Below are 25,128 nucleotides of genomic sequence, written 5' to 3' on the forward strand. Positions count from 1 at the left end.
ACGGAGGCCACATCGGCGTCACAAGAGAGACTGCAGATGCTGGAAATCTGGAGCAACGAACACAAATGCTGGAGGAACTCAAATGAACAGACAACGTTTCGGGCTGAGACCTAATGAAGGGTCTCAGTCTGAAACGTCGACTGTTCAGTTCCTTCCATAGCTGTTGCCTGACCTGCTGAGTCCCTCCAGTATTTTATGTTCGTTGAACCACATTGGTGTGATTGGAGCAGTCCAGGTAATCCATCCCTGAAGGACAAGATAGGTTTTTACACCAATCTGGTGTAAAATGATCACTTTAACAGGGTTTATTTTTAATTCCAAATTTAGTTAATTTCTTAATTTAAGTTCCCAAGTGTCATGTTGGGATTCAAACTCATGTCCCTTGATGAACGGCTGAGACCTCTGGCTGCTGATCCTATAATTTAGCTACTGCTCCACCTTCCCCTCTACATCCCATGTGCCAGAGTTCTCTGATCTGCACCCAGATAGCTGTTAATGCACAAGACCATAAGATATAGGAGCAGAGTTAGGCCATTCGGCCCATCAAGTCTGCTCCACAATTCAATCATGGCTGATTTTTAAACCCCATTGTCCTGCCTTCTCCCCGTAACCCTTAACCCTCTTACCAATCAAGAACCTATTGATCCCTGCCTTAAATACACCCAATGACTTCGCCTCCACAGCCATCTGTGCAACAATTCCACAGATTCATCACACTCTGGCTGAAGAAATTCCTCCTCATCTCAGTTTTAAAAGGATGTCCCTTTATTCTGAGCCTGTGCCCTTCGATCCTAGACTCTCCTCCTGATGGAAACATCCTCTCCACATACACTCTATCCTGTGATTATTCTCAAGTACCTCCTTTGGGCCCTCTCCTGGGCCAGCACATCCTTCCTTAGATATGGGGCCCAAAATTGCTCACAATACTCCAAAAGCAGTCTGACCAACAGCTTATAAAGCCTCAGCAGTACATCCTTGCTTTTGTATTGTCCTTTGGGACAATATTAGGGCACTTCAAGGTACCATCAATGCTGTCTTTGCAAATTCCTTCAAATTTACTGGGAGGCTATGTGAACCTACGTCGATGTACTTTTCCAGGTCAGCAACTCCAAAGTAGTATCGAGGCCAGAGCAATATCTAGTCAGTTTTGTTCAGCAGCCCAAGTCATTTACATATCCAACACCAGAGTACTGAAACAGACACTTTATTCTGAGCTCTATCACAGGAAAATATTACCAGGTGGACAGAGGGAAACATTCAGGGATTTGATCATAGCCTCCTTGTAAAAATGCAATGTGCCACTGACATCTGGGAATTTCCAAACCATGACCATGTGGAGAATCATCATTTGGGATAGTATTGAGAACCCTGAGCCCATGCATATATAGAAGCCCAACATAAACAGCAGACAGAGAAACTACCCAAACTACCCACCCACCTGTCTCATCGGTGGTTCTCACACTGGCCTCATCAATCACCTCCGAACCCACAGAACCAGAGTGGAAACAGGTCATCCTCAACACTGAGGCACTGCCTGAGAAGAAGATTAGGAATACAATCAAACTGAGTAAGTCTATGGCAATGAGAGAAGAAAATCATGGGGGGTTTCTGATCCCAGTCATTACCCTATTCCCTTCCCTCCTTCCTCTCCTGTTCTAAGTGTGGGCACTTTTGTCTTCAGGCTTAGATCAGTTAACCATCCTAGACCAATGGGTAGATGCTAACACTCAGGCGCCAGATGACATCAGTGTGCATCCTGAGTAGGATCTCAATGCATGGTGATGTTGAACTGCATGGTCCATTATTGCAGTTCCAAGCTGTGCAATTGGTGTAGCCCAGGGCCAACCTGACTGGAGAATGCTTCTTGTCTTCTTGGCCTGATATTAATGAATTCTCATAGATATCATTGCCCACTTGCCCTAACAGACATTAGTGAACTTCCACTTACTTCTGGTCATGAAACTCCTACCTGCTTCAGGCAATCATCTATATTGAGCAAAAAAAACATACTGCTGAAGGAACTCAGCAGGTCATGTAGCATCTGTGGAGGCAGAGGGATGGTCAACGTTTAGGGTGCATCAGCGGTTCCACCCAAAATGTCGACTGTCCCTCTGCCTCCACAGATGCTGCCTGACCTGCTGAGTTCTTTGAGGAGTTTGTTTTTTGCTTCAGATTACAGCATCTGCAGTCTATTGTGTCCTCAATCACCAATATCGCCCAGCTGTAGCCCCCAGTCCATGGGCAGCATAGAAAATAGAGCAAGTTCAAAGCAGCTGGCTTTTAACTCAACAGTCTTGGTGTCTTATCAGCTCCTAACTCTCCGAGCTTATCCGCAAAGTTTGGTTCATCGCCAAGATACTGGAAAGTGACCCAAAACTACAAGAACAGAAGAAGAGAAAGACTCAAAAATACGTATAAAAAAAGCTTTGTGTCACAAATGCTGAAATATAATACTATCATTCTTATCAAAATATGATGCAAATATTCTTATAACTATCATTATGTCAGATAACTCTGACATGGGTGAAATGTGGTCATTCTACCTATTCTTTCTGTCTGTAAATTCTAGCTATTCCTCCTGTCTATTACAGTGATTTTAAAAGTAATATCTACCTTTTCCAGCTCACAACATCCCAGAAAATGTTGCTGTCCTGCAGTTCCTTAATTCACCAACAGTGGGGGCAAAGTCACCAAACATCTCACATTCTCAAATGATACAAATGCGGAGGTTAAATTATCTTGTTTAAAATCACCAAATGGAAGTCTTTTGATTACATTTACTCCTTAAATGGGTTTTTAAAAGAAAAAAAATTGCAATTAGTCAGATTACTGCACAATTTTTTGGAGAAGCAATTAAATTTGGGGCGGCACAGTAGCGTAGCAGTTCAATTCCCGCCGCTGTCTGTAAGGAGTCTGTATGTTCTCCCCTGTGACTGCATGGGTTTCTTCCAGATGCTCCAGTTTCTTCCCACATTCCAAAGATGTACAGGTTAGTAGGTTGACATGGGTGTAATTGGGTGCCACGAGCTCATTGGGCTGGAAGGGCCTGTTACTGGGCTATATAAATAAAATCTAATCTTTAAAATTTGACAATCATAGGGTGAATGAAGGCAAATATCTTGTTTAATTTTTGTACCTCTCATCTACTATGCAGGTCATGATCAGGTTTAGCATCCTCTAGGGCTAGAGCCTTGTGGAATATTATTGCAAAGGAAGAGAAACAGCAAAGATGGAGCAAAGGAGAGCCAAATAGCAATGAAGGCTTATTGGCTCTACTGATGAATTCTGTGTAAGAGCTGTGGACTCCACTATTGGGGATTCCAACTATCTGAGCATCTGTAGTCAGAGGCATCTGTCAGTTCTGCTTTTTTCTGTGTCAGTGAAGTGCACAGCAATCAGCTTTAATGGCAGTGGTTGAGTTATGACATCTTTGGTATCAGCAAGGGTGCAGTAGGAGGCAAGCATTCATTGGGTGGACAATGCACATTAATAAAATGCAGCCAAATTCATCACCTTTGGTGTCACAACAAAGTAGCCATGGTACAGAAAAAATTGCCAGATTTTTACAGACCAGTGCCTCTAATCAGTGGATAGTCATTGACAATATGAAACGTGGTTTCTGTGTTTTGTCATAGCCATGTTTGGCTGTCACAAGGACCCATGGTAGACTTGCCCTGTCTGGGCAATCATCATTCCAAGTGGTCAGATGGGAGCTGAGTGACTCTAGGAGTTCTACCACCTTTTTCATGTGTGGTGTGAAGGTGAGGGAGTGGGGGGGTAAAATTGGAAATATACCCTATGATGGTTTATACCCTAGGGTTATACTCTAGGGTTTATACCCTAGATATACCCTATGATGGTTTGGCTCTGACAGACATTGCACATCAAAAGTTCTCTGGACAAGAAGAAAAAAATAAAATGAAAGAAAGCTACTTGTTGAAAAGTGAGGGGAAAAGAGACAGCAGGTGCTGGATACTGGAGCAAAAAACAAACTGCAGGACGAACTCAGCAGGTCAGGCAGCATCTGTGGAAGCAAAGGGATAGACGATGTTAGGTCACGACCCCGTCCTGATGCTGAGTTGCTCCAGCAGTTTGTTTTTTGTGTGCTGAAAATGAGTCCAATTTTGTTTTTGTTTGTATTAAAACCAATATAAATGCCATTCCTTATTATTACACACTGGTAAAGGAGAGCTGGCAAGCAGATATGGGATATCAGTCTGTTAAATGATAAGCAAATTACAGGAATTATGGAGGGGATTATACACACCAGTAATTGTGGTTAGGAGAGCTGAGTATACATAGTGCAAGATACCGGGTTAAGGTTTCCCTTAATCAGATCAGACACAAAGGTTTCATTTTTCAATGGTGCTTTTACAGGGTGAAGAGTGCATTAGTGTTCAGGGAAGAGAAGTGATTGTTACTACGTCTGCCCTGGAGAGGACATTAAACTTCCTTCTTATCATTGTTCCAGCATGTACTTTGTCACATGATACACTTCACAAAAATCATAATTCATTGTACCTGGAAACAATACAGCAAAGAATTGACAGAAATGATGATGACACTTCGATTAAAAGTTTGAAAGAGTTCTTTCAAAAGTTATTTCGACTGAATACAATTTCTCAAATAAACAAATCATACCCAAAACAAGTCTTGTAAAAATTGGGTACATTAACTGTGTTTTAATAACAATTTGCTTGCTTTTTAAAGGAAGCCAGCAAGTTGTACTTGGAAAGGGGCAGTTAACCCACTTAGGGTCATCTCATTTTATGTATAATTATACTTTTGTTCTTTAAGCATTTATTACAGCACAGAACACCATTGGCTCCACGCCAGCTCCCAGTACAGCAATACCATCAGTTGCATTCTGCTTCTCCTTGTTTCCCTCCACCCATGCAACATTCTCTCTCAGATGCCCCTCAACTTCCCTCTGGGTCTTCTGCCACTTACCCGTACTAAGGGGTAATTTACAATAGCCAGCAGAACTTTGAGAGGAAGGAGGAAACTAGACCAATAGACAAAAGCCTGCATAGTCAGAGGAAGAATGTGCAAACTCCACAACCAACAGTACCTGAGCTCCAGAATGAAGCCTGAGTCTCTGGAGCCGTGAGGCAGCAGCACCACCCAAAACAACTCTAAGTGTGTGCAAATATCGTATTCACTGGTGGATGTAATGCACAAGGGTCTTCAACCTGAAATGATAACTCTTGTTTCTCTTTCCACAAATGGTGTCCTACCTACTGTGTCTTTCCAGCACTTTCTGTTTTAATTTTATATCGTGGCTGAAGAGCACCAGGTAAAGCTATTTATCTGCTTAAAGGTGCAACAAAACTGGGGCAGGGCGCTGACCCAGATTCTGTAACTGAATCTTCCTAAGGTTAACACAAAGAATGGTGCTACATGGGAGAGTGCAGGCTGCATGATTTTTGGACAGGGCACTTAAGGAAGTGAAAATGAGGAGGTGTGTCCTGTGTCCTCAGAGAGCCACAAGGTCCTCCAGATACAAGCACAGAAGACAACAGGTCCCGTAGGTCAATGTCAAGCCTCAAGCATCCAGATATAGTGCCCTAAGCAGTTCAACAAGCTCGCATGAGCAACAAAGTCACCAAATACACCTTCACCACTATATCCCATTAACTGTATCACTAATTTTAAGTCCTGTTCAAATCAACAAACCCCAGCCCCCACACCAAACACAACTACTAATAATGGGTTTATTACTATTTTTGTCATATGTACCGAAATATAGTGAAAAGCTTTTGTTTGCATGTTATCCAGACAGATCATTCCATACACATGTACATCGAGGTAATAAAAAGGAAAACAGAATGCAGAATATAGAGTTACAGTTACAGGGAACGTGCAGTGCAGGTAGACAAATAAAGTGCAAGGGCCACGTCGAGGAAGATTGGGGGATCAAGAGTTCATCTTTAGCTTTTAGTCTGATAACAGTAGTAATAGAAGCTGTCCTTGAGCCTGGAGGTACATGCTCTCTAGCTTTTGTATCTTCTGCCCAACAGGAGAGGGGAGAAGAGAGAATGACCAGGGTGGAAGGGGGACTTGATTATGCTGGTTGCTTTTGCGAGGCACCAGGAAGTGTAGAAAGAATCAATGGAGAGGAGGCTGGTTTGTGTACTGGACTGAGCTGTGTTCATGCAATTTCTTGCGGTCTTGGGCAGAGCAGTTGTCATACCATGTTGTGATGCATCCGGATAGGATGCTTTCTATGGTGGATCTGTAAAAATTGGTAAGAGTCATCAGGGACGTGCTGAATTTCATTTGCCTTCTGAGGAAGTAGAGGCGTTGGTGTGCTTCCTTGGCCATATCGTCCACATGACTGGTCCAGGGCAAATTGTTGGTGATATTTATACCTGGGAACTTGAATCTTTCAACCATCTCCACCTCAGCACCACTGATACCGAAAGGGGCGTGTACTCTGCCCGCTTCCTGAAGTCAATGGCCAGCTCCTAATTCTATCAGTTAGGTGTGATACCTACTATTCCTGTGGTCCACAGGACCCTCCCACACTTAATGCTGCAAAAGTTCAGACCCACATCTTGCAACTTATACACACAGTGAGCTCTTCAATCATGACAGCCACATCACCCATGCATATTGAACTTACTTCCTTCTCTCATGCAACTGAACCCAGAAACACTGAACGAAGAAGGGATGGTAATACCAGTTATCTGCTGGGAGAAGACAATGCTGGCCCTCATTACGACAACTGTTGCTGATCACAGCATAGCGGAAAATAGAAAAACATGCCCTATACTCATAATTCATTTGTGTACTCACAGATCTCACTTTATCCTCAATCCACACACTCTTCTGCTTTACAAGTTGCAATAGCATGCACCTCCTCTTCAATAACCCCTCGCCCTCCCCGTCTTTCCTGCTCCTGGTTCATTTCACTTGTCTAAGAACTGTAACCTGTCCAGGCAGTGCACCTAATGCCCACCTCAAAAATCAAACAGGGTCCCACTCCCTATTGCTTCAATACCCCACCCTCTGCCTTTACACACTAAGGACTGGCACTGAGCTGTTACCATGGGAAGGTTCTAACCACTTTTTAATTTCATGATGCAATATGAACATGTTGTATTACACAGTGACAAATTTTACATATTAGTCACACACCTGTGGCGTCACTGCAACAGTCTGCATCTACAAAAGAGGTTACTCAAGCAACACAGGCTGCTGTTGTTTATAGTCATTGAGGTGTTCTCATTCAAAGCAAAAGATTAAAACAAGCTAAAGCTGCAAAGCCCTCAACAAGTAAGTGAAACAAGTAAGTGTGTCTGCGTGGGTTTCCTTCAGTGCTCCGGTTTCCTCACACATTGCAAAGACGTACAGGTAGGTTAATTTGGGTTTTAAAAAGTGGGCGGCGCAGACTCATTGGGCTAGAAGGGCCTGTGACCATGGTGTAAATAAAATTAAAATTAAAAAAAAGAAACATTTTAAAGTGAGTCTGATTGTTACGACTGTGCCTGAGATATAATTAGTAACTATTGTCTTGTTTTCATGTGCTTTAGCATGAGAAAACCTTTATAATAATCACATAATTAGTTCACTTTATTAATTTATTGTTTACAAAGCTCACTTGCTGGCTTTCAGATGAAAGAAAAGTTTGTGTTTTGCTTCTGTGGTTTTTTTGTTATCAGCATCTTTTAAATTAATTATTGTTCAGTACTAATGGCTGAAGGATATTTCTTTTCAGTATTTTCTGTGCTCTTTTGGAGGGAACTAAGTCATGTTGGTGCACAGTTCTATGGGAAATAGCAGCCCCTCTGTTACTTCACCCAAACAGTTCCTTTCCACGCCTAACCCAGGCTTTGAATGCTGGTCACCGATTTATCTATGGGAAGCTCTTTTACTGTCACACGTCACACAAGAAACATAAACAGTGTTGCTGTAGGATGGACAGCAGTACTTTGCAGGTTTTTTTTTGTTGTTGGGGCCCAATGAGTATTAAGCTATTATGCAATTTCTGCCACATATAACTGTCCACTCTGCCTCCAGCAGCAATGCCCCTTCCCTTGTTGAGCACAGAACCTCTTAACGCTAGGTGCAGGACTGAATCTGATAAAACCTACTTTATCTGACTAGTCACATAAACTCAGTGTAACTTGCAATGATACACTCAGATTCTTGCAGTTGTCTATTTTTTAAAAATTAACAGGACAATTCCTTTGTTTAAAAACAGTACTTTTGAAATTTAAAAAAAATAATAGAATACTTCTGATAAAACGTCCTAGTCTCCCTCTTATTTCTGCTGTTCCCATTGTCTTAGCTTTGCCCCCTAAAGAACCAATCCCATTTGCCAGGAGGGTGACACCCATATCTATCAAGAATTCCTGCTTTATGACAGTCAGCAGATTTACCCGTCTTCAAATTTCTAGAAGAGCCTCCTGATCTCGCTATACATATAGTTGTGTGCTGGCGCAGCTAACTTCTAGCTTGTGATGTGGAAAATGAATGTTGAAATTATCACTAGATTAGTTAAGTTTTCCTTAATTACCTCAATGAATTTTACACAGGATCTGATAGTTTTGGTAGTGGTGGGGGAGGGGGAGGAGCGGGAAGGGTGGTGTCAAGCACTGTTTTGGGTTCTGAATATAGGAATTGCCACCAAAGGTGTAGCCAGCAGACTCTTTGGTCCCATATACTATGTATCCAGTGAGAAAATGCTACTACACCTGAATTTTTTTTCCCCCCACACAAATGGTTTGCTCAGATGTATCCAGCAAAAGCAACGTTCAAAGATGCTCTGGTTTCTCCAGATGCATCCTCAACATTGCTGTGTATTGGGAGAAAAACAAAGGGGCCATAAATTGCATGTGCTTTTTTTCCCCCCATTTACTTCACAAGCTTTTATTTATTAGTTACAAGAATACTGGAGATGTGTTTCCAAAACAAAAAGGCTGCTTGGCTGGCAATCAAGAGTGAATCAACTGAATAATCTCAAGTATCTTTACTCTCCAAATACTGAGGAAAAGTTCCTGCACTGTGCAAATTACAGACTAGTAAATCAATGGCATAGATTTGTGGTCAGGGCAGATGGAGAGGTGGGAGTTCAAATGTTTAAATTAGGATTACATTCAACCAGGTTAGGTGACACTTTCTTGAAGGATAACATTATCTTGAATAACAGTATGTGAGCTTCCTTCTTGAAGCTGAAAGAGCCATATCTTTGGTTGTTGGGCAGCAAAAAGACTTAGTGTGCCAAAACAGACAAGGGAACCAGTCTTAGACTCATTGGTTTAATCTGGCATGTGCACTCCTTCTGCTGCTTGCATTTGAAAAGCAGCTGCTACAAACTGCTGCCATAAATATAAACAGGGTGGCTCCTTCTATACTCCTTACTTACAGGTAGATTTACAGATCAAAATCATAAAAGGATTCTATGATGTTAAAAACATTGCAAAGGAATATTGCTCAATAAAGCAGGAAAACACAGTAAAAATTAACCATCAGTTAATCATGAACTGTAAAGAGAGTGAGAGAGCCAACATTACACATTGATGATCTTTTATTATACTCTGGATGATTTCCGTTTAACCAGCTCCAAAAAGGCTCCACTGATTTGCATTTCCTCAAGATGGATGGGGGATTAGATTTTTGTGGGCTTCCTTTTGACAACAGCCTAAAAAGATGAAGCAAAGGTATGTAGAGAATCACACTCAGGGGAAAAAAATGCATGACTCATCCAGCATTTAGCAAGCAAGTAGTTGCTGGTTGAGGCATTATTCAGCTTAAGTTTGCTGATATGAGTCATAACATTAGACTTCCTTTGAAACTGTAAAGTGTTCCAAGGATGAATGCTGTGACTACATAGGAAAGGGACTTTTAAACAGCTTTGCTGTTGCACAACTGTTGGAATAGGGCAGCACAATAGCACTGCTGCCTCACAGCTCCAGCCACCTAGGTTCGACTCAGACTTCAGATGCTGCTACAGAGAGTTTGCACACTCTCAATGTGTTTCCCCCAGGTGCTCCAGTTTCCTTTCATATCCCAAAGACGTGCTGGTAGGTTAATTAATTACTGTAAATTAGCCATGGTGTAGGTATCACTCCTGACTGATAGAATTAGGAGTTGGCCATTGACTTCAGGAAGCGGGGCGGAGTACACACCCCTCTCTGTATCAATGGTGCAGATCCGAGTGGAGATGGTTGAAAGATTCGAGTTCCCAGGTATAAATATCACCAACAATTTGCCCTGGACCAGTCATGTGGACAATATGGCCAAGAAAGCACACCAACACCTCTACTTCCTCAGAAGACTAAAGAAATTCAGCATGTCCTCGATGACTCTTACCAATTTTTACAGATCCACCATAGAAAGCATCCTATCCGGATGCATCAGAGCATAGTATGACAACTGCTCTGCCCAAGACCGCAAGTAATTGCATGAACACAGCTCAGTCCAGTAAACAAACCAGCCTCCTCTCCATTGATTCTTTCTACACCTCCTGGTGCCTCGCAAAAGCAACCAGCATAATCAAGTCCCCCTTCCACCCTGGTCATTCTCTCTTCTCCCCTCTCACCTTTCCTGCTGGGCAGGAGATACAAAAGCTTGAGAGCATGTACCTCCAGGCTCAAGGACAGCTTCTATCCTGCTGTTATCAGACTAAAAGCTAAAGATGAACTCTTGATCTCCCAATCTTCCTCTACGTGGCCTTTGCACTTTATTTGTCTACCTGCACTGCATGTTCTCTGTAACTGTAACTCTATATTCTGCATTCTGTTTTCCTTTTATTATCTCAATGTACATGTGTATGGAATGATCAGTCTGGATAATATGCAAACAAAAGCTTTTCACTATATTTCGGTACATTTGACAAAAATAGTAATAAACCCATTATTAGTGGTTGTGTTGGTGTGGGGGCTGGGGTTTGTTGATTTGAACAGAACTTAAAATTACTGATGCAGTTTATTGGATATAGCAGTGAAGGTGTATTTGGTGACTTTGCTGCTCATGTGAGCTTGTTGAACTTCTTAGGGCACTATATCTGGATGCTTGAGGCTTGACATTGACCTACAGGACCTGTTGTCTTCTGTGCTTGTATCTGGAGGACCTTGTGGCTCTCTGAGGACACAGGACACACCTCCTCGTTTTCACTTCCCCAAGTGCCCTGTCCAAAAATCATGCAGCCTGCACTCTCCCATGTAGCACCATTCTTTGTGTTAACCTTAGGAAGATTCAGTTACAGAATCTGGGAAAGAAGGAGAAAACAGAATGCAACTGATGGTATTGCTGTACTGGGAGCTGGCATGGAGCCAATGGTGTTCTGTGCTGTAATAAATGCTTAAAGAACAAAAGTATAATTATACATAAAATGAGATGACCCTAAGTGGGTTAATTGCCCTTTCCAAGTACAACTTGCTGGCCTCCTTTAAAAAGCAAGCAAAATTGTTATTAAAACACAGCTAATGTACACAGTTTTTACAAGACTTGTTTCGGATATGAATTGTTTATTTGAGAAATTGCAGTCAGTCGAGATAACTTTTGAAAGAACTCTTTCAAACTTTTAATCGAAGTGTCGTCATCATTTCTGTCAATTCTTTGCTGTATTATTTCCAGGTAAAATGAATTATGGTTTTTGTGAAATGTATCATGTGTCCACGTGCATGCTGGAATGACTAACGACACTAATGTGGGACTCATAGATTCTTGTCATAGGTGGGACAGGAGGTGCTTGACAGTTTAGGCGGGTGAGTAGTTTATCAGGTGATGCGCTCTTTCTGCCATTTACGCTGGGCTTCTATGCGGTCTCAATGGATGGACATGAGCTTCTCAGTGCCATCCCGAATGCTCCTTCTCTCACCTAAGTGGTCATGGGCCAGGGGTTCCCAAGCATCAGTAGGGTTGTTGTACTTTCTCAAGCACACTTGAGTACGTCCTTGAATCTTCTCTCTCCACCTGGTAATCTCCTCTTGTAATAGAATAGCCTATGTTTTGCAAGTCCAAAATTAGGGATACTAATGAATAATTGAGGATAACTAGGACACAAAGCTGGGATGTTGGCCTGTCTGACATTGGTTCACTTATCCTACCAGTGAATTTTCAGGATTTTGAAGCAACTGATTAACATGCATTCACTTTCTTCTCATGAACAACATAGAAAGCTATTGATATCATGCAGACAACTTTGGTCTCACTCTTTCACAGCTATCCCCTTTGCAAGCTCAGACACTTTTCCAGATTTGATGAACCTGAAATATGAATTATTTTTCTCTCTCCAAAGAAGCCACCTGACCTGCTGCGTATCCTCAGCATTTTCTGCTTTTACTTGGCATTATTTGGTTGAATGTGGTTGTTCTGTGAATAAATAAGAACTCTCATTTGTAAGCACAAAGAGGTTGAAAATCTCGATGGAAGCAAATTTTACCTGTTGCACTGAGGTTGACATCATGTGGGGGATTTTAACACCGGGTAAAAGGTGCTAGGGAAACAAAAATCTTGCTGTTGCATCAGGAGTCTAATTTCTCAATGTGCACAGGAAACGTAGTAATGTGAGCAACATTTCTTAGCTTCGATTTAAACCAATTTTCTACTACATAACATTTTTTGAGAAAGAGTTGTGCAAAGGAATTTCTAGGCCACAGTCTTTCACCTTTGCACTTGCCCTTCTACACACAATCCCAACCACAAATTCCATGACCCAGCCACGGATCCAAACTATTTGCAGTGTCAGCATTCTGCCTGGTCCCAAATTGAACTTCTAATTCCACACTCACTTCATCACATAAACCGCCTGCCTCAACCTCTGCTTGAACTGAACACATATACCATTTGAAACACTCATCTACACTCCCAGGCATCAATATTACAATGTTCTCTAGCCCAGATCCCATCATCAAGCCATCATAAATTTATTCCAGATCTATGCAGTTTGTATTCTATGCCAAATCAAGAGTTAAGTGAACTGTAAAGAAACTAGTTTCCATTATAATAATCCACGCTATAAAATAATTAACAAAATCTTACTGGAAGAATAATGGCATGTTAATGGAGTTTTACATTATTAATGTGCAAACTCTCTGGCAAATTCAAATGATGAAGAGATTATCCTGTAAAGTGTGAATCCCCAAGCTTGCTGCTTGATTCATCACTGCTCTGTCATTTGCTTTGTACAATTGGCCCTTCATCCTCAGTCCCACTGTTATAGTTAAGAACTTGCTGAATTTGCACACCAATTGCCCATTAAACTTGCCATAGAAAGCGAGTAAATGTTCTTTTAACAATGTGATATTTCTTAAGATAATGCCAACCTACCACTCTGGCCTGGAAAGAAAACACTTTATTGGTGTCATTCTTGAATTTAAAGCGATTTTTAAAAGTTAATTGTGGGTGATTCTTATCTCCCTGCTGGAATTAATCACCCTTCTCCCCCATTCTTCTGTTTCTTTCTCAAACTTTAATTCTCATTGGCTAAGGGAATACTTCATAATGGGGCAAATATTCCGAAGACAAATTGAGAAAATGGTTGCTGAAAGATTGTTTTCTCATGCTGGAGAATCTAGAAATTGGGGGCATAATCTCATGTTATGAAATTGACTGTTTATGATTGGTTTATGAACTTAAATATAATTAGATATGGTTAATCCAGAACCTTATTTCAAGTTGTATCATAAGTGGATAAAAGTTAATATTTCAGTTAACTAACTTTTTTTCAAATACAGATAGTGGCTGAGCTGATGAGTGTTTATAACATTTTCTGTTGTTATTTCAGATTTTCAGCATCTATTTTATTTTGCTTTTGGGATTTAGAAACAAACTGGTAAAACAATCAAGGTCTTCACACTTCTCTACTCTGGAAGATTTGAGTATATTTGCAGCTGAGGTTAATCTATTTTTGGACACCAAATCATTCAGGGAAATAGGAATCAGGTGGGAAAGTAGTACAGGATCAATAATGATCTTAAACTGGTAAAGTGGTTTATTATTGTCACATGTACTGAGGTACCTTGATTCTATGGCTTACTGCTACTTTTATGATATGACGCTCTAAAGAAATACTTGAAGTGCAGAACGCAGAATAAACTTGCCCACAGCATATGTCCTGCTACAACAAGTCTGTGTTCAATAACAATGTACTGTAGCTGAAATACTGCCAATGACCTGTTGTATTATAGTGCAAATTATTAAATTACATGGATATGGATAGATAGCATTCTAGGTTCAAAACCAAGATAACATAAGCTTGTTCTAACATATCCTTATGAAAATATTAGAGACAAACACAACAACAAGCCTTAAAGGTACTTATACCACAGAAAGTGGCTCTTTCAACCTGGATAACTGGTATTGCAACCAGTAAGCAGAATGCTGAATTGTCACTTTCATTGTGGCCGGGACGCTTCCCAAAATTAAAAGTTGTGCTCAAGGATAAATTGTCAAGAAACAGAGACTGCAAGAGCTTTTATATTTTCAGGAACTCCCCAGGTTACGCAAGGGTCCCATCCCTGACAATTACTCGTAACCCGAACTGTTCGTAAGTCGGAAATGAACAAAGACAGTGTGCGGGAGAGGGTCACAGAAACAGCCGTGACGGGAGAGTGAGCAGGCACGGGGAGAGCGGCCCCGGCTGGCCTCACTGACTCACTGATTGATTCTGCTCGGCGCTCCCAGCTCTGCTTTGTTCCACCCAGCCCCTCATTGTTGTGGCTGGGGTGGGGTGGGGTGGGGTGGGGTGAGGAGAGAAGGCACACAGAACTGCCCTGTTCCCACCCAGCAGAAGATGCCTGCAGCGCCCTTGCAACCAGCCTGCTGGTCTTCCCAAACACTCGTTTGTATGGACAGGGTGTCTGTAACTTGGGGAGGATGTGTATGTAAAAAGGAAAAGTCTAGCAAGGGCAAGTTACAGACAGACACAAGAGATTCTGCAGATGCTGGAATCTGGAGCAACACACACAAAAATGCTGGAGGAACTCAGCAGGTCAGGCAGCATCTGTGGAGGGAAATAAACAGTCGATGTTTTGGGCCGAGACCCTTCATCTGGACTGGAAAGGAAGAGGGCAGAAGCCAGAATAAGAAGGTCGGGGGAGGGACACACGCAGGCAGCTGATGGGTGAGTCCAGGTGAGGGGGGGAGGCAGATAGATGGGTGGGGGAGGGGGGGGGTGCAAGAAGCTGAGAGGTGGGAAGACAGAGATGGGAATAAAGAAATGTTAGGGGAACCACCTGACATCATCTGCTCCCTTTCTGTCTCTCCTTATCTGTTCCTACCTATCACCTACCTGCCACCAACTCCCCCACCTGCCCTTCATCCCCCTCCTCACCTGGTTCCACCTATCACCCGCCAGCCCCTCTGTACTGGCTTATTTTGCCTCTCCACTCTCTGATGCAGGGTCTCGACTGTAAATACCGACCATCCCTCAACCTCCATAGATGCTGCTATAGTTCCCTTGGCAGTTTATTGCAGTTTAGTGCTCTAGATTCCAGTGTCTGTGGTCTCTTTTCAACAAGCAGCCCTCCTCTTTCTTGGTGCAGAGAACTTGCGGTGCCTGTCAGAGCCAAACCACCCTAGGGTATATCCCCAATTTTACCTTTAAACCCCACCCCTCTTCACACCACACATGAAAAAGAACTCCTGGAGAATCACCCAGCTCCCATGTGGCCACCTGCAATAATCCCAGGGACGCAATGTACGTGAACATTGTTTGAAATCTGTTTTTTCTGCTGTGAACTAAACAACTTCTTTGTGTCTGCCATCATGGAAGACATAAAAACCTGCCAGAAAGTACCAGAAAACCATGAGGAACTGAAGGAAAATGAGTGAAAAGTATTGCAAGAGGAGTTGATGGGATGAAAGATCAATAGGCTGGCAGAGTTTCACAGCAGGTAGTGCTGCTGTCTGTCAAGTCCAGTGTCTTGGGTTCCATTGTATATCAGTGATGTACAGGTAGAATTTGCACATTCTCCCTTGGGTGAAAGCTTGAGGGTGTGGTCCACATTATGCCAGAAGGCTTATGCAGCAGTACTGACATGATCTGAGAGGACGAGGTGACCCATGGTCAGAGAGCAGACCCAATGAGGATAAATGGTGGAGGACAAATAGAGGAGGAGGGGTTGTGGGGAGGCAGGGTGGCTTTCTTCTAGATGACAGTGGCTGGCGAGCAGGGGGTAGAAAGGATTGGGAGATCTGAGGATGGTGGGAGAGAGGGAGATTTAGTGGATAGAGAGAGCGAAGGGGAGTAAAGAAGAGGGTTGGAGAGAAGGGGTGGAGAAGGTTAGTGAAGGTAGAGAGAAAGGGGAGGTAGTTGAGTGGGAGAAATGTGAATGGAGAGGATGGTTAAGATGGTCGTTAGGGGAAGGTGAAAAATGGAGGGGGAGGGGAGATGGGCGTGTCTGTCCATATGTGTGGTCAGACAGTGTCTATAGAGAGTGTCCACCAAGTGGATGTTCACCAAACGATAGCAACAGTTCCACCACAGCACATAATTTTACTTTCTGGGTGGTCATGAGTACGGAAGAGGGAGATGATGGCTTGCCAAAGGTACAGAAGAATCTATTACACCCTATGACCTCTTCTAGTACTTTCCTTGGCTAGTTCAATATCATTATCTATGTTCCAGATCAAGTTCTTACAATATGTAGAATATAATATAATCAAAAACTACACTTTAACTTTTGGCTATCAACTGCTCTTACAGTGGCTTTTATTCTAATTTGTTTTCTGCCCTTACAAGATCTGTGAGATGATCCATTTCCTTCCAGAAGTCCTGAGTTTGGCCTTTTTGGTCTCGGCAACAACCGTTCTTCCTTACCCAAAACATTGCGAGTTTCTGTGGAGATTCAACCCTGCTTTTCTACAAGTTCCACCGTGAGCTCTTCCTGATGTTCAATAATTGCATAATAGTTCATATTTCCACAGCACACTGTTCTCCTCAGGATGTGAACCCAGCAGATACCTGGCGTTCATCTGACATCTGTGCCTCTGTTTCAGACATTCATATCACTGTATTGCTCAACCATTTTATTTCATCTCTTCAGTATATAGTACGGTGGCTCCTAACGTTCATCCCAATTCATTTCAATCCTCTCATTACTCCCCCCTCGATCCTCTACCTCACTTACTTGTCAGTTTAGACTGACCACAACATCTTTTCATTGAAGCCCTCCCTTTATATTGCTGCCTTTTTCTGCTTTATAAACACAGTCTTTTTCTTACGCCATGGTTCTGTGGGCAGGCACGGTAGTGTAGCAGTTAGCGTAATGCTATTACAGCGCCAGCGACCCAGGTTCAATTCCTGCCACTGTCTGTAAGGAGTTTGTACGTTCTCCCTGTGTCTGCGTGGGTTTCCTCCGGGTGCTCCGGTTTCCTCGCACATTCCAAAGATGTACAGGTTAGGAAGTTGTGGGCATGCTACGTTGGCGCCGGAAGAGTGGTGACACTTGCGGGCTGCCCCCAGAACACACTACGCAAAAGATGCATTTCACTGTGTGTTTCGATGTACATGTGACTAATAAAGAAATCTTATATCTTAATTTTAGAGCTAGTGCCAGAAGCATCCTTTTAAAAATAAGTATTGAATAAATCTTTGTCCCTTTACTTAAAGGAAAAAAATAAAGATTTTAAACTACATTTTTACAAGGATTACGGTCCTCAGACCTGGGAGAGTGACAGCATTTGGAATGACCCCATCACCTCGTTTGTCTGAAGGCCGTATTTTAATCGTCGTATCGATGGGGAAAGGGCCAGTAATAAACCTATGCAGGGTGCTGTAACTCCTTGAGTTAAAAGCGCTGCAGATACTGGAAATCTGAAATAAAATCAGAACTTTTTGAAAACAGTGGGCAGGTCTGTGTTGACTCGAAGTTTTAACTTAAACATGTTTAATTTCCAACAATTCTGACTAAAAGTCAAGCAGATGAAACGCCGATTCTGCGTCTCCCTCCCCACAGACATTCAGCTGCCTGACACACTGAATGGTTTCCAACAACTTTTGTTCTCATTTATAGATTTTGTTCCAAAAGGAAAAAAAAAGTACTGAAGAGAACCCCCCAATAAATGCACACATTTAGATTTTATATATATAAAAAAAGCAACGTTGAAAGATGGGGGGGGGCCAAAAACACGACGCCTCCTTTTTATTTCGCCACTGGGTGCTTTCTCACAGAAAGAGTTTTAGAATGAAGCACCAAACTACAAATAAAAAGTAAAGGTGACTTAAAACAAAAAAATAATCGAAAGGGTGGCAGACACCCCGCGGTCGTACTGAAGTCCGCCCCGTATCGCCGAGACGTGAACTTTCGCCTGAAATGGACGTGGGTGGTAGGAGCCTGTGGCTCGGTGCCCGTGAGGTTGTTCGTCAGGGTGGAGACTGACTCACCTGAGGAGGGTGGGGCGCCGCGAAGGGCTGGGCGCCAAACACTCCGCCCTCTGGCAGCGGCCGCGCCTCACCCCGCAGTTGGAAAGCAGAGAGAAGAGGCGAGCGGCTCGGGGTCCCGGAAGGGGGGGTGGGTGGGCACGCAGATAAGAGTTCCTCGGGAGAACTTGGCCGCAGGGGCTGCGAAGATGTACGTGATGCAAGAGACTCACTTCCTGAAGTCCGCCTTACCGACGGACGCCCCGGTCTCCACCCTGGCCGTGCCGTCGGAGAGCCAGCTGGACCATCGGAACGGGCACCAGCAGCGGACTCAGCAGAAGAGCATGAGGGTGCAGGAGCAGGTGATGACCATGCTGAAGAACAGTAGCGGCCGGGCCGGTGGCTCGTCCTACGCGGGCTCGGTTCATGGAGGTAAGAGGGAAACCCAGGCGTTCACACCTCCCCTCGAAGTTTCCTAACACCCTGTCCACTGTGTTCCAGCTGATCTTCCTCTTTCCCCCAACTTTAATTATTTAAAAAAAACTCTTCCAGTTTAATATTCAACTGAGTTCTTCGGGTATATTTCGAGTGTAGCTATCCCAGTGCCAAATTAAGGGGTGAAAGGCCCGAGACAGTCCTTCATGTGGCTCGATCTTTGAAGTTAAAAAAAAATGCGTGAATCTGTTTCTGTGGATTTACTGAGACAGAATGTAATTTGTGTTGAATAGCCGATGGCTAACTGGGCGTAGTCCTCCAAACAAAGTTCAGGATTGGAGTTTTCTTTGTGTAAATAGCTCTGTTCTCATTTGCAAAGGTGCCATTTAACAGGTCGCAGGACTGCTTCTTAACCCTTCGTGGAACTGGTGCAGATTGTTTTCGGTATTTCTCCATCTTGATGCTGATCCTTTTGGCAATCACACGCACCCACCCACCCAACCTTCTTCCTCTCCATAAGGCAAGATCTCTATTCGTCACATGTACATCGAAACACACAGCGAAATGCATCTTTTGCGTAGAGTGTTTTGGGGGCAGCCCGCAAGTGTCATTAGAACAGTACAGCACAATACAGGCCCTTTGGCCCACAATGTTGCGCCGACCTTTAAACCTCGCCTAAGAATATCTAAACCCTTCCTCGCACATATCCCTCTATTTTAAATTTCTCCATATGCTTATCTAGTAATCTTGCCATGCTTCGGGTGCCAACATAGCATGCCCACAACTTCCTAACCTATACGTCATTGGAAAGTAGGAGGAAACTGGAGCACCTGGAAGAAACCCACGCAGTCACGGGAAGAACGTACAACAAACTCCTTATAGACAGCAGCGGGAATTGAACCTGGGTCGCTGGCGCTGTAATAGCGTTATGCTAACCGCTACACTACTGTGCCTGCCTGTTGTGGATTTTCCCCTAAACCTACCTATACTTCTGATTTTTGATAGCTCCTGATTTGCTTAGCTCAGTTTTGATCCTGTGCAGTTCTGTGGGATCGAGGGTGACTTGCTTCACGTCCAGTTTTGTGGGCTGTGAGGTGGTTGAGGAGGTGAATGTGGGAACCAGAGACTTGCACATATTGGGGAGGAGGTGGGTGATGGTCTGGGTAGGTTTAAAATCAGACAAGCTGCAAAAGGTGGAAATCTTAAAAAAAACAGACAATGCTGGAAATACTTAGCAGAAAGAGTAAACATTTCAGGTTGAAGACCCTTCTTAAGGTGGGTAATTTATTGGATGGCCCAATCTGTTGTTTACCTCGTGCTTCTGTAAGTTCTTGATGCATGGCCTCAAGGTTCTTAATACCACTGGGGTTGCCCCTTTTTCACTTAGACTTGAGGCTCTCAGGTGTCAGAGGGAAAGTTGCACTCTTAAGCTCTGAGTGTGTTTTTTATAGTCCTCTTCATAGTGATAGATGTAAGATACCATGAATGTCAAATGAATTACAGAGGCTTTTGATATGTTTCACTCTATAAACATTCAGTAGTCTGCCTTCAGAAAAGGCCTTTTTAATAAAATGACTAAACTTTATTTGATTTCTTTTTAATATAATGAAATAACTAGGAAGCATATCCTCTTGGAATGTTGGTCTCCGCTCATTAGTTTCTGTTTTATATATTGGAAGTATTGAATTTACATTTGGGGGGGGGGGAGGAACAATTTCTTAAGAATCTATTTCATTAAAGTGTGGAAAAGCAATGACGAGGAGTAAATCCCTTAATCTTTTCTTTTTTGGAACTTTAGTAACAAACTGCAAAATATAGCATGCAAAATTACAAGTAGAAAATGTTGGGAATAGTTAGCAAGTCAGGAAGTATCTGTGGAGAGATAAACTGAGGTAATTGTTCATCAATGACCTTTCACTGGAGCAGTTACACTTCAATGACGATGATATTTACACATAAATATTACAAAAATCAGAGAGCAGGAAAGATGTCCATCAGGCCAGTTCCATGCAGATAGGGAGCAAAGTTTGAATCCACAGCTGGCCTACATTCAACACTAATGATTACAGATATAGTGATGGTCAAACTGTTGCTACAATGTAATCTTGTACAACTGCTGAGCAGAATGACTTACTATTCCAGTTAGATATTACCAATTTTAACCAGATTGCTGTCTGTAAGGCCCTCAATTTAAAAAAAACCTTTTGTACACTTTGTAGGTTTGTTGAAATGATATTGTATGTGTGGTTTCGAGATGTATCTTAAAATACGCAAGTTTTGCTTAAACTTTATCATATTAATTCAAATAAAATTACAGCTTTGCAACTGTGGGATATTGGAAATATGCTCGAACTTCAATGTAAGTCGATGAATTACAGAGGCTTTTGATATGTTTCACTCTATAAACGTATTCGGTAGTCTGCCTTCAGAAAAGACCATTCTAATTTAAAAAAAAGACTAACTTTATTTGAAATTTTTTATAATGAAATAACTAGGAAGCACATCCTCTTGGGATGTTGGTCTCCGCTCATTAGTTTCTGTTTTTATATACTGGAAATAATTGAATTTATGTTTGGGGGGGGAGAAACACTTCTTAAGAATCTGACTCATTAAAATGTGTATTCATTATTATTATACATCATAAATAGCTTCAAGGTATTTGGTGTTTAGAGATCTGTTTCACATGTAGGGTGCACTAAATACATTTTCATGAAACTCCTATCATTAATTTATTGCATAAAAATTAGAATAGTAGGGTTGCTGTTTAAATTTTCCATAGATCACTAAATAAAGTACTGTTTTCGGCAGCTATGAAGTCATTAGCTCCATGATATTCAAAATGCAAAGATTCAGATAAATGCCATGTATCCAGTTGTTGCTGCAAGCTTTGAAAGTGACGTCTCTAGCTTCACTTTTGAAGAGAACAGTTTTCGTGGACTGGGTTAGTCACTTGTCAGATGTGATCTGGACTGTGGCTGGAAATCTAGTTTTTTTTTCACGCCCTGTAAATTTGCTGCTTGCCTTCTATCTTAGGGGCCTCGCTCCCCTTTGCACTTACTAAATTGAATAAACAAATGATTAATCCAATAACTAAACACACAATACGAATATGGTTTCAATTTTGTAAATTTTTTGGATTGAATAAATTTATCTTATCAGGTCCTATCTAATTTTTTTTCTTTCAACCATCTGGAATTGACCTTGCTTTTCTTTTATGGAAAACAAAAGGAATAACGTTTTTGTGATCTATTTGTTGATAACTGTTTTTTGTCTTTTGAACTGTTGTCTAATAAATACAATTTGCCTAGATCACATTTTTTTTTAGATATTTACAGATAGAAACTTTTTAAATGTTACTCTACCTGCTTTCCCGATACCACATCCAATTGAAATTGCAGAAAAAAAAATTTAGGTTTTATCAGAAGGGCTTGATAGCAATAATTTATGATTTGATTATGAAAATACATTTAGGGATACCGGATAAAATTAAGAATGAATGGCAAAGAGAACTTCAGATATCTCTACCTATAGAGACATGGAAGAAAATTCTTCAATTAGTTAATACCTCTTCAATGTGTGCTAGACACTCTCTAATACAGTTTAAGGTGGTTCATAGGGCCCATATGTCTAACGATAAGCTAGCTTGCTTTTATAACCATATAAATCCTATCTGTGATAGATGTAATTTGGAGGTGGCTTCCCTGACACACATGACTTGGTCCTGCCCTCTTTTGGAAAAATATTGGAAAGACATTTTTGATATCATTTCAGTGGTATTGAATATTGACTTACAACCACATCCTATTACTGCAATTTTTGGGTTACCAATGATGGATTCTGGCCATTTATCTGCCTCAGTTTGTCGTATGATTGCATTTGTTACGTTAATAGCCAGAAGATCCATTCTATTTAAATGGAAAGATCCTAAACCTCCTACCACATTCCAATGGTTTTCCCAAACTATAACATGTTTAAGCTTAGAAAAAATTAGGAGTGGTACTATTGATCCTTCGGTTAATTTTGAAGAAACTTGGAGCCCATTTATTCAGCATTTTCATATGATGTAAGCTGACCTTTTCGGAATCCTTCTCAATAACTTTCTATTCGAATACAGAGGAGCGGAGTTAATGACATAATTTTTTTTTAATCGATGAACTACAGCCCAGCTTTTGTTTAGTTTTTGGGTAGTTTTTGTTTATTATTACCATTCATTTTGTCTTGTTACTATTTTTTCTTAGTTTGGGTTTTTTTTCTCATATAATCAAATTTATTTTAAATCTTTTTTATGTTCAATAATTAAGAGATTGGGAGGTTCAGATTACATATTTTACTCTTTGTGTTTGTATACGTTAACCATTATTATTGTAATCCCAATCTCTTTATATCATGTGTATAATTATTGTTATGTATTTAATTTAAAATTAAAATAAAAAGATTGAAAAAGAAAGAAAGTAAATTTGCTGCTTAAGGTTTAAACAATACCACTAAACTGGAGGTACTTGTTACTAAACGTTGGTGTCTTGTATGAACCCCTCCTTTCACCTTGCCTACCATAATTGGAGGGGGGTGGGGGTTGCGGGAGCAGGATAAAGATCTTAATGTACTTCATCAGTAGCACTCCTCCATATTCTACTTCGAGATGTACTCCAGGCTTTTATTGTTTTGGTTAACTTTCTAATCCTTAATGCCTGCTCGAATTTTAGGTGCCTTGTTCACATTTTACAAGTCTATAAAATTTACCAGCTAGGGTTAAGCTTTTTATTGTAGAAGTGAAATGATCAAGTTAAAATTCTTTGCATGATGAAATCTGAATTAATTTGAATTCTGATTTGTGTATTGAACATCTCGGGACTGAAAATGCTCATCAGCTGGAAACATGCAACAATAGTAAAATTTCATCTTGGAATGAGGTATTCAGTCCTTAATTAGCATCCCAGGTTCTATGGCAAATCTATCACTATCTCAAACCATGGCTGTATGCTTTGTTCCACAATGCTGTACCTACATAGTTCCAATTTAAAACAAAAACCACATGAAGTGTAACATTTCTTTACAAAAAGACATTGAATTGTAGTTTGGAAGAAAAAGATTATTTTCTAACAATGTAAATATATTTATCTCAGCTCATTATTTTGACTCCACGTTAGTGACAGATTAACTTTGGAAGCGAGGTCAATGGTTGCAGGTGTTTTTCCTCCACTTCAGAGTTTTCACAAAGTTTTAAATTGATTAAGGTTCACTTTGTAGTTTTGAAACTGTGCAATGTATTAATTTTGTGTAGCTGTTCGTGGAATGTGAGAGTTACATTCCTTGCATGATCTTAATGAATTTGAATTCTAATTTGAGTATTGACTGCTTGAGGACTGAATATGGTTTCAGCTTTCAAAGTACACCAACAGTAGAATTTTGGCTTGGAGTGTGTTGTCAAGTTGGAATGTCATTCTTTAATTTCAAAGGCAAATCCACTTGGGGATTTCTCACTTCTCAACAAAATGTAACTGCAAACTTGAAAGTCATTATTTCAAAGTTTTGATAACAAAACCGCTTATTTATTTTGAGAGAATTATATTGTGCTGTATCTTCTTGTTGCTCTGAGATGTTAATCTCAAAGGTAACAAAATTTGTTCCCGTATTACCTTTTTCTTAATTTTCAAAAAATAAACTTGATTCATAATAAAAAAATATATGTGCGCGGGCACGCACACACACGATAAACATAGTCCAAAACTCTTTATAATTCTTGGTCATTTAGTCCATACATAAGTAGTGTTAACACATTTATTTACAGAGCACCATTGTGGCCCTCTTGGGCAATACGCCCTTTTGTTGTTTGAGGGACTTCCCCCACCAGACTCCACCCCTCCATTTCTAGACACTGAAGAACACTACACTCTGGTCTTTCCCCACTGAGTCCTTGCATTGGCTGCTCTGGGTGCCATTTTGTTCTAGTAAGGTAACTGATATGTGGCAGAAACAAGTCATAACAGACTCCCTCTTGGTGAGGGCCTTGGTCCATACAACCCTAAGGCTAATCAAAAGTATGTGGACTAAGCAGTTCATAATTTTATACTGCCCCAGACCACATTGAATGAGCATTCAGCAGCAAAGTTGACTGCTTCCACCTCCCAACCCACTTCACCACCACTTGGAGAGTGGGTAGAGGAACATAAACAAGGGCCAGTTGCTAAACCATTTAAGAGAAGGCAGAGTAGGTGTAACTTTTGATACCCTCCCACGGTGGGGTGTCAAAAATGAGAGCATAAGTTTTAAAGTGAGAAGAAGTTTTGAAGGGATCTGAGGGGTACTTTTTTTTTTGTACAGAGTGGTTGATATCTGGAATGTGCTGCCAGAGGGGATGGTGGAACCAGACACGATTACTA

The 25,128-nt window shown here is 41.4% G+C and overlaps 1 protein-coding gene across 1 annotated transcript in view; it reads left to right on the top strand.

Annotated features, from left to right (window-relative positions):
* The first annotated feature begins 18,165 nt into the window (after positions 1–18,165).
* Positions 18,166–25,128, top strand: part of LOC127577909 (plakophilin-3-like) — a 38,370-nt gene continuing 31,407 nt past the window's right edge. Inside the window, exon 1 of the mRNA XM_052029559.1 lies at positions 18,166–18,745. Within this exon, the coding sequence (XP_051885519.1) occupies positions 18,523–18,745 (223 nt within the window). The 5' untranslated portion in view covers positions 18,166–18,522. The remainder of the gene's footprint in view (positions 18,746–25,128) is intronic.

The sequence above is a fragment of the Pristis pectinata genome, chromosome 14 (genome assembly GCF_009764475.1).
Source record: "Pristis pectinata isolate sPriPec2 chromosome 14, sPriPec2.1.pri, whole genome shotgun sequence".
NCBI lineage: Eukaryota > Metazoa > Chordata > Chondrichthyes > Rhinopristiformes > Pristidae > Pristis > Pristis pectinata.